This window comes from Hydra vulgaris, chromosome 02 (genome assembly GCF_038396675.1).
Source record: "Hydra vulgaris chromosome 02, alternate assembly HydraT2T_AEP".
In the NCBI taxonomy this organism is placed as follows: domain Eukaryota; kingdom Metazoa; phylum Cnidaria; class Hydrozoa; order Anthoathecata; family Hydridae; genus Hydra; species Hydra vulgaris.
The window spans coordinates 27,186,138-27,202,338 of NC_088921.1; the positions used below are offsets into that span (position 1 = coordinate 27,186,138).

Here is a 16,201-nt window from a genome sequence, read left to right on the forward strand (position 1 = left end):
GAATCAAAATGAAGTATATGAAGAATTTAAAGAACAGCTACAACAAGACTCAACTGGTTTTTATCACACTGGATTACCATGAAAATAGGAATGTTCAAAACTGGCATCTTATTCAGATGGGAGCATCTCAAGGTTGCATAGTTTACTAAGGAAATTGGAAAAGAAACCAAATGATCTCATAAAATATAACGCTATTATTCAAGAACAATTCAAGGTTGGGATTATTATGTATGCACCAAACAAACCAACTGGCAAGCGAATATTCTACTTGCCTCATCGAGCAGTGATATAAGAGGACTCCAAAACAACCAACCTAAGGATAGTTTTTGAAGCGTCAGCTAAAGAGTACGGATCAACCTCACTTAACGACTGTTTACATATTGGTCCTCCATTGCAACCCTTACTACTAAATGTTATTTTACAAAACAGATTGCAACCTGTTTGTCTTACTGGAGACATTAAACAATCCTTTCTACAAATAAGAGTTGATAATAAAGATCGTGATGTTTTCCGTTTCTATTGGATATGGGACTTGAAAAGTAACGAAGTAATAACTCTAAGATTTACTCGAATCCCTTTTGGCTGTGCATCTAGTCCCTTTATCCTTGGAGGAGTAATCAAGCAACATTTATTGACATATGAAAAACATTATCCGCATAAAAAAAATGAAATTCAGAAAATCAGCAAGGGTATATATGTTGATGATATAATCATTGGGGGAGTTGACCTGGAATGTGTCGAAAAATTGAAACAAACAGCAATTCATTTGTTCAAAAAGGGAGGATTCCAGTTTTACAAATGGCACTCGAACTTTCCTGTATTGGAAACCAATGATTCAAAAGAGAACTATCATGAAGTTACTATCAATGAACAAAATAAACGTTATTAAAAAATTCATGGCTTGTTGTGGAACAAAAATGAGGACACTTTATTAATGGATTGTAGACCAACTCGCCAAACAAACATCACAACCAAAAGAGGAATTTTAGAAAGTTTGGCTAGAGTTTTTGATCCACTTGGTGTGATTTACCCAATAACACTAACAGTAAAACTTATATATAGAAAAATTTGTGATTTAAAGTTTGCTTGGGACGAAAAACTTTCACCTGAATTAACAAAAGAATGGATGCCTTGGAAAAATACTTTACAAGACCTTACACCAATACCAAGAAATATAACTGTTTTGAATCATAAAATAAAAAAGATTGAAATCCATGGATTTGGTGATGCAAGCAAAGATGGCTGCTGCAGTGCAATATATATGTAGTAGTACATCAAGGAAACAAAGTAACTCAAGGATTGTTTACAGCCAAATCACGCATATCAAAGCGAGGTTGTTCTATTCCGTTGAATAACCGACCATTAGGATATATCGAGAACGATATTCAACTTCCGATAGTAACATGATTTTACATGGGAAGGGTATTACGATCCCTTCTGAAAGTGCAGAAGATGACGATGATGAATATTTTAACAACAAAACGACTACACAAGCAATGCAGTATATCACAAAATGCAAGAACTTAGCGTGGAAAAGGTGGACAAACAAGTACTTGAGATTATTACGAGAAAATCACCAGAGCAAAGGCTATGACCAAAAGAACATAGCAGTGGGAGAGATTTTCTTACTTAAAGGAGAAGAAAAGAATAGAGGTGGAAAATTGGTATGGTAACGAAACTTGTACGCGGAGAAGAGAATATAATCCGCGGTGCTAAATTAAGAACGGGAAATAATAAAGTAGTGGAAAGACCAATTTAGATGCTTTATCCGTTGGAAATTTGCCAAGATCCTACTGAGATCAAGGAATTCCTAAATGATTCTAAACCTAGCGAAAACATATAAGCAGAGCAAACAAAAACTCTAAAGCAAAGACCTTTACGAATGGCGACATCAAAGGCTGAGGAACTTATTAAAATAACTGCACTTGATGAACATTTTGATGAGAATTTGTAGATATTCTCTTCAAATTGGGGGAGTGTGTCATGAACATTTGTTAAACCACACGATGACGTCTAGTATTTTTACAGTAATTAATATATGGTAGAAAGTTGGTAATTATTATCTTAATTTTAGTTACAGATAATTGCCAACTATGTAAGATTTAGTATAAATAACGCTGTTTTCTTAATAAGAATAAATAAAAACAAGTTACAAAAATTGCGTTGAGTCGATTTTCCTAAGTCAGTTTAAAAGCAAAGAAATATTCACAACAATCTCGTTTCTCTTTTATAAGCTTTTTCTAAATGTAATTTAAAATATTTGTATTTATTTTTTATTGTTTTGTTAAACGGTGTTTTATAATTGTGGTACCTTATTTTATTTTTATGAAGATTTTCTTAAACGGTATTTACTTTTCATTTTATATTTTTTTGAAACAATTGGTTTATAATTTTTGTATTATTAAACGGTTCTCGGTGACAGGATCTTACGATCCTCCACAAGTTTCCGTGTTCTTCATATATTATGTACCAACGACATTTTTACGAGATAATATTGTTAAATAAAAAAAAAAAAAAAAAAAAAAAAAATTTAGTTTTTATTTGCGTAAAGCTCAGCAATATATGAGTAAAAGCAATTGCTTATTTTTATTCACCCGGCCTTTTAATTTGTTTTATCGTTAGCTGCAATTTAAAAAAAATTAAAAACTAAATTGCATTTAAAGCAATAAAACTAACGAGTAAAATATTAGTTTTTGATGATTAATTTTAATACAAATATGTTGCGGAATATATAAACAATATTGGAAAACACTCAGTTTTAAAGTTATTTTACAGTATTTATTTGGGCTTAGAGTTTAGTACTATTTGAAAAAAGGACATCTGTATTTAAGATAAAAGTTATACATAACATTATTTTTGATAAATGTAGGTACATAGACTGATTTTTTTAAATTATTCAAATACTACATTGTTATATATTATTATAAAGCCCTCGAATACAGTATTTTAAGAGTGAAAAACTTACGAAAATCGGACAAAATTTCTTGATAAAACTGTGGTTAAAAAAAACTTTTTCACATTAATTGTTATAACTTTGCCGATTCTCATTCAAACATCTATATTTTGATATCAACAGATAGATGTAAAAATGGGCTTTAATTTTAAATTAATTATTAAGCAAAGGGCGCATCGAGGAATCCGGAGGGATGCTAGTCCACCACCTACACGTCACTAATAAAAAATTTTTCTTCACAAAAAAGTGTTTTTTTTAATGAAATTGATAATATTTATGTATAATAAGTTGTTATTAATTTTATTCCACATCACGAGCTAATATTACTGGTTCATATTAAAGTTGAGTGTTAGGTTGTAGGTAAGGTTTAACACACCCTATCAAAATTTTATATTTTAAAATATTTCAATCTTTACTAAAATGAGTAAATAAGTAATAATAAATAAAGAAAATATTTCAATAATTCGAAAAATAGTAACTTGTGGTGTATAAATTGCCTTTATGGGAAGGGGCGCACGCTGCCTCCCCCCATCCCCCGTCTCCCCCTCCTCGCCATAAACCTGAAAGAAATTTTAACTCTTTCAGCGCCACGGTAAATTTTCAAACAACTGGCAGAACAAAAAAACATGAAAAGTTATATATCAGTCTGTGCAAATAAGCCACAATTACTTACATATATTACATTTGTATACACATGTAATATATCGTTAGAAAGATAAAAAAAGTTTCTATAAAGATTAATAATCAGATTTTTAAAATATAATTTTATTAAAATATATTAAGAAATTTTAAACTGAAATATTGAACAACAGTAAAAAAAAAAATTTTTTTTTTATTTATAAACCCCAAAACCTTAAATGCATACATATAAACATACAAATAAATAAAAAGAATCTGACTATATTTTAATATAATTTATAATATTTTTGACAGCAACCTCATTTGATATTCGGTTTCGAATTGGAAAACTTTTTTTTAATGTCGAACTTGCCATTTAAAAATCGTTGGAAAAAAATCAATAAATTTTGAAAGCAAAGCTTCTTTAAAGGTAAAACTAATCAAATTAGGTTATTTATTAAATATAAGCATGAATCAGTGGAAATGTTTACCTTGCTTGAATCTAAAAAGGGTTTTAATAATTGTTTTTCTAAATGTCGTTACCACCGCACAGTGGGCCAGTGACTGGACAAAAGTATAAAAGCCAAAGTCAGAATTTTAATGTCATAATGGTTTTAAACAATTATATAGATATTATAAAACAATTTAAAACCGTTTATATACACTTAAAATTTTAATGAATATACTTATGATGTGGTTGAAGTAGACGCAAATGTAAATTAGAAAAAAAAAATTATAAAGAGAAAAATGTTGTTTAAAAAATTGATGGAAATTAATAACACTTACATAAAATATTGCGCTTTTTAAAATATTAAATTATAACTCTATATATTATCTGGATTTTAAAAGTTGTTTGACTAAAATTGGTATGTAATTAACATATTTGCAGCAACTTTAAACACGCTTATTATTTTATATTTTATTGTATGACTTTTGCTTTTATTTGACAAAGTTTTTTTTTTTATTGCTACATCTTGCTTTTATACTTAGATATTTTGAGCCTTATATATGTTTTTTTTAATAATTTCATAAATATGGCTGCCACTAGGCACCACTTTGGTTTTCTTTCACATTTGAACATCTCTTACCTGACAAAAAATCTGTAATTGCGCTTAAAAACTTTTATTTGCACAAAATTTTTAAAAACGCGGAAAACATATAATACGATCTTATTCATACTAAGCATAGTACTGAACAATATTATATATATATATATATATATATATATATATATATATATATATATATATATATATATATATATATATATATATATATATATATTTATATATATATATCGTAATTCAAATTTTGTTCTTATTAATTTAGCGCTTGTCAAACCAAATTGATTTAATAATCTGTTTTAATTGGTTTGGTGGGGTTACTCATTTTAGATGTTGAACTGCTGTTTTTATTTAGGTTTCATGAGTGTCACAAGAAACGAAATTCACCAGTTTATCAGACTCAACAGTCTGTCAATACATAAAAAAGAAGACAGTATACTTGTATACAACGTTATTAAAGAACATGATTTGAAGTTTCAAGGTAAAAAGTTTGAGAGTCAATTTTATTTATTTATTTCTGAATATGGTATAAGATGGACTCGAAGTAAACAAACCGATGCAAAGTTTATTAGGAAGAATTTATCTTGGCTTGAAAATAATTTTAATACAACATTAATGAAGGAGAGTAAAAATAAACAACTCGGCAGACCTATATTACCATTTGAAGATTCGTCTTCAAAAACAAAGAAAAGAAAAGTTGCAACTTTGTCAGCTTCAAATTCTTGTGAGCTGCTGTTTGCTAGTGGCACACACCTGTGGAAAGAAGGTAGAATAAAAGATGCTCAGATGGCAATAAAGTTGGCTGATAACAAAGATGCTGAACTAGATCATTCTGTTAATACATCTGAAGAAGCGTTGGCTCTTTTGTTAGATAATGAGATGAGCAAAACTCAATATCAGCGCTTAAGAAACAATGCGAAAAGCAAAAAAAGTAATTTATATCCACCATTCAATGATGTACGTGAGGCAAAAGAGAGGTGTTTGCATAGTCGTGAATCATGGGCAGCAACAGATTACTCTGCAGGCATCAATTTCCAAGCATTGGTAGATCATACTGTGCTGCGGTTGTTGGAAGTAGAACATGATGTTATCAATTCGTTTGATCTTGATAGGCTAGTTCTGCGCTCAAAGGTAGGTTTTGATGGGTCAACTGGGCAAAGCATTTATACACAAGTTACTGATGAGCTGGAAAACAGAAGCTTTTTCCAAGAAGCAAGTTTGTTTCTTACCTGCTTTGTACCACTTGAATTGACAGGGTTCTCTGGTCAAGTGGGGAAGATTGTTTGGAGAAATCCACATCCGTCATCAACATTGTACTGCCGAATTGTTCGGTTTAGGTTTGTAAAGGAGACAACTGATGTAATGAATGCAGAGCATCAATTTCTTGAAAATGCTATTGGAAATTTAACTACAACTACTGTGCCTAAGTATGAAAACTTAACTGTTCTTCACAAAGTTGATGTTACCATGATAGATGCCAAGTCAAATGAACCAACTTAATATTGTTTGCAATTTGCCATTAACTCCGACCGGATTGAAGTATGGCTTGTCAACACTTCATGCATGGATTCGTAGCATATAGTGTTTGTTAAAAGTCGGCTACAAAGCTGAAGTGAAGAAATGGGCATTAAGGTCAGATGCAGACAAAGAAAAAGTTAAAGCTAAAAAGAATTTAATTCAATCTTGGTTCAGAAATGAAGTTGGGCTGGTGATTGATATCCCTAAGTCTAATGGTTCTGGATCAGCAAATAATAGCAATTCTGCCCGACGTTTCTTCAGAAACGCTGAACAAACAGCAGCATTTATCAATGTTGATGTGCATTTAATTAAAAGGATATATGTTGTGCTGTGCACTTTGTCATCTGGTTTTATGATTGATGCTAATAAATTAAAAGACTATTGCTTAGAAACAGCACAGCTTTTATACAACTTTATCCCTGGTGCTACATGCCACAGAGTTTGCACAAAATCTTGATACATGGGTGGCAGGTTGTTGATGAGATGGTGTTGCCAATTGGGATGATGAGTGAAAAGGCCTTAGAAGCACGAAATAAAGACTTTAAAAAATTCCGTGAATTTTTTTCAAGGAAGTGTTCGCGTTTAAAGACAAACGAAGACCTTTTACGGCGTTTTATGTGCTCATCCGATCCAGTAATCAGTGCTTTACGATCACCTAAGCACCCTAAAAAAGAAAATTTTCCAGATGGTGTTGTGCAACTCTTAAAAGAAAGCCATTCTTTTATTTTGTAATTTCGCCTGAATTATATTGTACATAATTATTTTGTATTTTTAAATATATAGACCTACCACTTACTAAGCTTGTACTACTTGTAGCATACGTTGTTAAAGATTTTCGTAAATGCATGGGTACAATAATACCCATACAAATTTAAAAAATTCTGTAGACGCTTGTAAAATCTGCTAATTAGAAAAACTAATTAACTAAGCTAGAGTATAATTTTTTTACAGGGAACCAAGTTTATCCAGCAACGTGTAATAGAACGTGTAATAACACTAGTTAATCATATTAAACTGAAAATTGTTTTGCTTTCCGTGAGCTAGGATCAAAGGGAGGATTTCATTATAAAACACGTGCTAAATAGTGTACATAGCACAAATAAAACATAAAACTAATAAAATGTAGCTGTTGCTAAGCAAAATTGGGTATCCATAGCAATTAAATAAAAAAATTTATTTACTTTTTTTAAAAGCGTGACCTCATATTGGAACTTATGTAAAATTTGGTGAACATAGCACTTCTAAAAATATCTGAAAAAAAAATTATGTTTTTGCTACCCAAAATTAGGTATCCATAGCAACGAATTAAAAAATAACACCTTCACAAGAAGCGCAGACATCATATTATTACTCATCCTAATTTCAGTCAATATAGCACTAATATTAAATAAGTTATGAATTTTGTCCAGTAAAAGTGAATTCTGGCCCCCTGTGCACCGGCTTGCCGGTTATTAAAAGCAAAAGCCGAGCCGGTGACAGCGGCTCGCGGCGTTGAATCAGTTAATGAGAATTTCCCAATAAATGTTAAAATGCTTTTTTAAACAGAGAGAAATTAGAATAAAAAACAATTTTAACACATTTCAATAACCGCCTGAATCTCTATTAAAACTTGCTGTACCATATTTGTAAGCTACAAAACTTGCGGTACTCATTTTGCAAGCCATAAAACTTGCTGTACCATATTTGCAAGCTACAAAACTTGCGGTACTTATTTTATTTTGAGTAAAAACTTGAATCAACAATAAATCAATAAATCAAAACATCAATTATTTTAAGTGAAAACTTGAAAAAAAATAAAAATTCAAAACTTAATTTATTGTAAAAATTGCGACAATATGGAAAACAAATTAACTAATATCATAATTTTATCAACAACAAAAAAAAGGGAACGGTGGCACCTTGTTAACTCATTAACTATTTACATTGAAGTTAACATAATGGCTGCCACCATTCCGCCTTCATCCATCTCTTCTGCTGTCACAACCTTTGCTTGCTCTACCTTAGCTACTGTCCTGCTTGAAAAATAATAGAGCCATCTAAAAAGCTGATCATCTTTGCCCCCAAACCAAATCCATTGCAAATATGATTTGTTGCTAGTGGGTCTAGGATGCTGGGTCCTGTAATATCTATAGGCTTCATATGTAGGCTTTAAAAGAAAATAAATAATAAATATATTAGTTACGAATGACATTATGTAACATTTAAAATAAACCATTTACTTGTAAATCTGATAGGTAAACAAACTTTAAATATGATTTTTAATATGAGTAAAAGTTTAATTACTGCTATTGATTTTTCTTTTATGGGAATCCAATGGAGAACACTATACAAATGTATTAAACAGTGTATATAAAATAGGTATAATAGAAGTTTGTTAACCATTCAGATACATTTTTAATTCATAAATTTACCTGCGGAAGGTTGTACAAATGGAACTAAAAGTAAAAAAAGTTGTAATTAAAAAATATTGCTGAGAAATGGTCGCACATTACAAAAAGTAATAGTTTTTAGATATACCAGTTGTCGCAGACGAAGAAGAAACCAACATTAAAATGTTTTAATAAGAAATATTACAATTGATGAAAAATATTGCAACAGATGAAAAGCGCATTTACAATTAGAAAGTAAAGTTTTTAAAACTACCAACCATATGAGATAAAGACGGTTCTGCGGTTAAAAAGTTGTAATAAAAAAGATATTGCGATTGATGAAAAATGGATACATATATTAAAAAGTAATCTTATTTAGATAAACCACTTGATGCAGATGCAGAAAAAACTAAGGTAAAAAATTTGTAATAAAAAATAAATATTGCAATTGATGAAAAATATCTACACGTACTAAAAAGTAAAGGATTTAAAATATACCAATCGTAGCAGATGACGATGGTCCTAAGATTACAAAGTTTTAATCAAAGATAAATATTGCAATTGTTGAAAAATGCATATGCATTAAAAAGTAATAGTTTTTAAACTTAATACTTGTTGCAATTGAAAATCGAACTAAGGTTAAAAGGTTATTATAAAAAACAAATATTGCTTTAGATAAGGTATGCAAAAGATATTAAAAAGTAATGGTTTTTAGAACTTATCAACTGTACCAGTTGAAGATGGTTTTAAAGTTAAAAATGGTGTAAAAAAAAGAAAGAAAAAAAACTTAGTATTAAATATAATCAAATAATAAAAAATAATCATTTTCAATGTTACTAACTATAGCAACCAAGGAAAGGAGAGATTATTAAATAGAATATGAATTAAACCTAGGAATACATGTTTAAACTTTATTTACTATAATTCCTAACAAAAGTTATAATATACAAACTTACCAGAGGTAGAATTTGTAGATTTAACTAAAGGTAACATAAAAATTGGACAATTATAAATAACACCTTGTAATTTTCAACACTAAGTTCCAAAAATAACAAGTATGCAAATGAATAATTAAAGTATAAAGAATATATGAGTATAAACAAGAAGCTAACATTAAGAATGGGTATTTACTTATGTCAACAATAGTGCTAGGATCGAAACAAGAGGCAAACTTTTGGCATGTCTGTATAATGATTTAAACAATATTTAAAAGATAAAGAAGTATACAACAGTTAAATGATGAGAGAAGATGATGAGAATTTTTTTTTTTATATTATATTCAAAATTAAGACTAACAAAAATTTTGTTAAGAATAAATCAATATAAATTGGATTTGTATACTCATATAGAAACCAAAAGTAAAGAATCAAACTATACAAACCATAAACTAATTGTTTTTCATACTTATATGGTGTCTAATGAAACTGTCAAACGATACTGTCAGCTAACAATCAAATCAAAACAGTTCTAATCTAAGACATTCATCTTTTTAATACTGACGTAATTTAATTACTTACATCTACTTTAATACTTTACTAATACATTCATCTTTTTAATACTTACTTTTTTAATACTTACTTTTAATATCTTGCTAAGATAAACAAAAAGGGTAAGATTTTTATATTTAACATCATTCTACTATTTTCAAATTAGTTATCAGTAACATAATTATGAAAAAAAATTAGCTTTCTATCTGTTAAAGAGTCAAAATATTTTTGAAAATATTTTTTATCCATGTTCAATAAAATCTAATAATAAAAATCAAAATAATGCAGAGCTGTAAAAAACTTTTTCTTAGAATTTTGCCCCTATCCGCCACCACATTTTTATGGTTCGCTATTACCGAAAAAAAATCATCAAAATAGAAATTAGGTACCAAAAGTGCTGCACTTATTTGAATATCTGCTCCTATACATTTATGGTTGAAATTTGACAGGTGAATAGAAAATACATGTAGAAAGTTGGTTAAATAATAAAAAAAGTGGGCTCAACATTTCATCGAGAAGAAATTAATGTAACAACATTGTCAGCAAAATAATCCATAAAAAGTTAGATAACCATACCATTAAAGTCACATAAAAATCAAGCTTATTCTTTCTTCTTTCAAAAAAATAGTCTATGTTCACATATGTTTCTTAAAAGAACTACTTTAAAAAACGTTTGCCTTAAGCTATCTAAAAAAGCATATTTAGATTAACACATAGTAAACTATCTGCTACTATTTTTTTTTCGTGGAAAATTGGCATGTGCATAGAAAACGCATGTAGAAAGTTGAATTAATCATAAAAAACGTGGGCTCAACATTTCTTCTACTATAAAATCGTGTGAGAACATCAACCAACTTTTCAGGACCATAACAACCATAAAAGTTTAGTAACCATACCTAAAAAGCCACATTAAAATCAAGATTATACTTTCTCTTTCATAAAAATTATCTATGTGTGTATATGTGTATATATATATTTAAAAAGAAATGCCACAAAAAAACGTTTGCCTGATGCTACCTAAATAAAAATTAAAATAACAAAATTTTTGGCACAAAAATCGGCTCCATAATACGCGATTTCCGCGTACTTTATGACTAATTGTGCAAAAAATAAAGCAGCATCACCTGCTTTCATTGACCTATATTTACAATTATAACTAAATAAAATATTCAAAATTATAATATGAACGTGTTAATTAAATGCATATTAGTGGTAATAGTAGTAGCAGTTTACGCTGTTTTAGACAGACTGAGTCAATGTGTTGTTTTGCTCCCTATTCGTTATATTTTTACAGCAGTTATGTTCGATTACTACTCAGCCATTGATTAAAATTCATAAGAAAAAAAAATTAATTTTGCTGTTACACCTTCAATTGAAAGTTTCATGCATCTAAAATTCTTTTAAATATGAAATGCTCCTTTTTATTAAGAGAAAGCATTTCTTTTTTAAATATAACTGCAGCTTTAAGAGTCATCTTTATCATAATTCCAGCTCTAAGAATTCTAAACGAATTCGCTTTTAAATAGTTTTAGTAAGCGGACAACGTTTTTCAATATTTATCTTGTCAATGTCATGCATAAGTTTGTATAATTGGAACGAATTTCTCCTTTTTATATTTTCAGAGTTAAGAAGCCTCTGGCAATCAATTTATTTGAATGCTTAAACAAAATTTTTACAAAGCATTAATAACAATTATTAAATAAGTGAAATTTTTAAACATAAATAATTTAAGAAATTCCAAAAGTAGATGGAAAGCACAAATGATTCAAGAATGGTTGTCGAAAGACTTTGAAGTTAGCATAGTTAATAAATACGCTTTGTAACTATGTTTTAAATGTGATGTTAAAAATTCTGGTAGCTCAAATAAGGAGTTAAAAGTACTTAATAGAAGGACTTAATAGGCTTGAAATCCATAATAGTAAGAAATAAATCCGTAAATAAGAGTTGATGGGACAAAAATCCATAAATGCAGCAGATAGGATTTAAGAACTAATCACCAATAGTAAAAGCAGCAACTATGAATGTAATAAAGATATTTTGCTGATATTTAGAGAAGATATAGCCGAGAGGATATTAAATGTTCAGTATTCAAACAAGAGTAACTACATTGTAATCATTTTTTGTAGATCTTCCAGTACAAGTTATGTCGCTATTCTAAATGTTTTAAAACTCAGATGTTACTTTAAAGTTAGGTTTGTATATCTTCCAAGATATTTTATTTATTAGATTTTAAAAGTTTTAGTTTTTGCATTCAATACTTTACTTTTGATATTTCTTTGCATATATCTTATTTTTTCTATGTTGCTATTATTTATTTTTCTTTAACTGCATTTAGCTGCATAATATTTCTTCTTATTATTGATTTAGTTGGTGAGTGTATTTATTTTAGGAAAAAAGATGGTATTTTGATAAAAGACGATAATAAAAATAATAAAAGATGGTATTTGATATCTAAGCAATAATATAAACTAGTTTAAAACATCTGAAAGACTTCACGTTGGAGAAGAAATCTTTAGGGACATCCATAAAGTATGTATGCAGTAAAATCACTGCTTATGGAACCCCTTCCCATTGTAGACACCTGTATGCTTTTCATGGCTCACTTCTCCTTTCACTGCATGTGTATGCGTTGTTACAAAATCAACCCCTTGCTCCAATCCTTTTCCAACGTATAGTTTTTTCAAGGCATTAAAATCAAATAATTTTTAGTTATTTTTACATCACTCATAACAGATTATTTACATAACTACATTTTACATAATTTTGTTACATAGCAGAATAATAATTTTTTAAACTCATGAAACTCAATGCTTCTGTTAATAAAAAAATAAATCAATTTTTCAAATAGATAGTGAATAAGAATAAGTGACACCACGTACATACTTGCTGTCTTTAAACACCTCCCCCTCTCTCTAGTACGCATCGATAAGTTTTTTAGTAACCTCCTCTTTTCACACCTGAATACACAATTTATGGAAGTCCCTTCATAGCAAATGACATTATTGATAATAATGGCAGTATCATCCAAGTAAAAGGTAAAATATTTGCAAATCACCAACTAAAGCTCTAATTTATCGTCATAATGTTCATTATGGATGTGATTGTAATGTGGAAAAAAACTATAATGGCTGAATAATTTTTTACGCCCACTGGTACTCACTGCTAAAATATTTAGAGAAAAAATTCAGAAAAATTACCATAAGGACATCAGCGTCTTGGAGTCACTTAAAGTAGATATGGTACAGGAGTTCCCTTTCAACGCAATTCAAGGTGCGGACCTTGCTGTACTAAAATTTACATTTTATGTGAACAAAGATCTGCTTCTTCTTTGATTGTCATCTGGGCAAATTGATTTTTAACTGTAAAGAAAAGTACATCCATTTTTTAATTGTTAGTGTAAGTGTAGCTATTCATATACTGTACAGAAAAGATTAATTTGACTCAATAAAGTTATAACATGTTCTACTTTTTTGCTTTGAGAACCATGTCAGAGTGTTCTACTCTGATCATCTATTAATTTATAACTATCATTGTTTAAATTATTTAGCTTATGATATCAGCTTTAAAAAGAATGATACAATATCCATCATAAGTGGTAGCTTAGAACACTTGAAGAGTTTCTCAAAGAAATTATCATGAGCAGCAGTTAATAAAATAATTTTTGTGTATACTGTAATGAATACCGTTTTCAAGAGAGTGGATGATTATTTTAATATATATATATATATATATATATATATATATATATATATATATATATATATATATATATATATGTATGGTATGGTATACATATATATATATATATATATATATATATATATATATATATATATATATATATATATATATATATATATATATATATATATATATAAATATATATATATATATGTTTATATGTATACCATACCATACGTATATACATATATACATATATAGATGAACAAAAGAATTTAAAAACTACTTCTTTATAAACAGAAAAACTTAAAATAGTTTGATAAGTTATTTTTGATAAAAAGATAACTCACTTTTATTGATTATGTTTATAAGTGCAAGTTTATGTTGCTTTCGTTGAGGTTTTTAACAGCTGTTCAGGCAGTTTCCGTTTTTTTACAGAGCTAAACCACCTTACCAAATCAGCATTTCTTTAAATAAATTTATTCATAAAGCATTTAAAAAGATTTACGATGATGTTGGAAGTGCACCTATGTTAATTTAAATTTGCTTTGGTTAGAATTGCAGTGTATTTCAAGATACAATGTTTTATGAAATCATAAGCAAGTTCAATGAAATGATGACATTGTTTCATGTCAGGTAAACCAGTAATATACCATACTAAAATAACAAATTTAAACTTGTTTACAATCATCTAAGTTAATTAAATATATGCACATGCAAATGTGTTATTATGTATTTATATTGTGGTACAAAGATGTGTTCTATTATAAGTTGATGATTTTTTCCAGTATATAGGAAGATCATTATTTGTTAAACTTTGTTGGTATATAATTGACAGCACTGTCAATTATATAAACCTTGATATTGATAATTTTTTTGAACAAAATTCATCTATACATACTTTATTGTGCCCACAAAGTTTATTTACTGATACTAATTGTATATTTACATTTTGAAATAACAGATCATTGAAACATTTTAAACTTTTTGAACGACGTCAAATTTATATTATCTTTTATAAACTTTATGAGACTGCTTCATAGTATTTTTTAAATACTATTAAGCACTATTAAGGTATGCCTAGTTTTATGAACTAATGCAACCTGAACTAATTTTGCAACATTCTTCAATGCTTTTGTAAAAGTCAGAAATATAATGTCAATGACATTTTTTTTTCTAGTATTTTCTAGGTTATGCAATTTGAATTGCAAAGCAATGAAGCTTGTGTGATGAAAAAAATTAACTTTTATTAAAAAAAAATTACATAATAGTAACTTTTTTCTTAGTATTAAACAAATTTGTTGAAAAAATTTTTTGTGGTAATATCTTTATTTATTATTTTCACCTCGCACCAGTTTTTTCAGACAATAAATAAATCTAGAAAATAAGTAGAATGCAACATTCAAAAAATAACTTTTAAATCAAGTCTGTATATCTATTGAAAACCCGATTGTAAAGTTAAAGTCTTAGACAGATATTCTCTGAATATCTGTCAATGACTTGTCTACAAATTTATCACCTTTTCTGTATTTCTTTATGTTATGATTTTACCCAAATATTAGCTATCTATTATTTTTTCAAATAAAACTCATAATATTTATATAGACTTATTTTTAAAGCATTAAGTAATATATTGTTAAGTTATAGTTAATTAATAATATTGTATTCATATTTTATATTTAAATATTTAATATGATATCCATCAATGTCACCAAAACAGTTTATTCATACGATAGAAGTTCACTTTACTAAACAACTAGAAAGTCATTTAAAATAATTATAAAATATTATTTACAAAAATATAATTACTTAAAATAATAATAAATTTTTTGTTTTTAAATATAGTTAAATAGCTATAGCAGAAATATTACGAAAACAAGTTTTGCGTAAACTTTCCATATTATTAAATCAAGTTTTGAGTTCAGAATGATATCAATGAGCGATTTCATTTTGATATCATATAGGTATCATAAACTTCTGATTCTATGATATCAGGCCCTGAGTTCGGAATGATGTTAATGAGTGGTTTCATTTAAATATCATATTTATACCATAAACTTCTCATAAAATGATATCAGTGTTTGAGTTCAAAATGATATCAATGAGTGATTTCATTTTCATAATGATATCAATGAGTGATTTCATTTTGATATCATATTGATGTCATAAACGTCTTATATCTTGATATCATATATATCAAAGTTTGATATCATTATGATATCAAAATTCTTGACTGGGCTATCTTTTAAATGTTTCATTAGATTTTAGGCGTTTCCACTTTTTGTAACAAAGAATCTTCTGCATGATTTGCAAGCTGGCTTATTTTTGTTTACTATATTACCGTTGTCTTCAGCCACAAACAAGAAATACTTTCATAATTTGCTTTGACACCCGTCCTTTTTTTATGTGTTGTATTATATGTTATTACGCCTTTCATATAGACGGTAATAATAAAAAAAAATCTGAATAAAGAACGGGCTATATAAATAGCACTGTTGCACTCTATAAATA

The 16,201-nt window shown here is 28.2% G+C and overlaps 1 protein-coding gene across 1 annotated transcript; it reads left to right on the forward strand.

Annotated features, from left to right (window-relative positions):
• The first annotated feature begins 934 nt into the window (after nucleotides 1-934).
• Nucleotides 935-1,267, forward strand: LOC136075974 (uncharacterized). The gene has a single exon (XM_065789428.1). It carries the CDS (start codon nucleotides 935-937, stop codon nucleotides 1,265-1,267), a length of 333 nt encoding a protein of 110 aa, XP_065645500.1.
• The last annotated feature ends 14,934 nt before the right edge of the window (nucleotides 1,268-16,201 follow it).

What these genes read in the sequence shown, in the direction of transcription:
- LOC136075974 (XM_065789428.1), top strand. Translation starts at nt 935, where the DNA reads ATGGATTGTAGACCAACTCGCCAAACAAACATCACAACCAAAAGAGGA.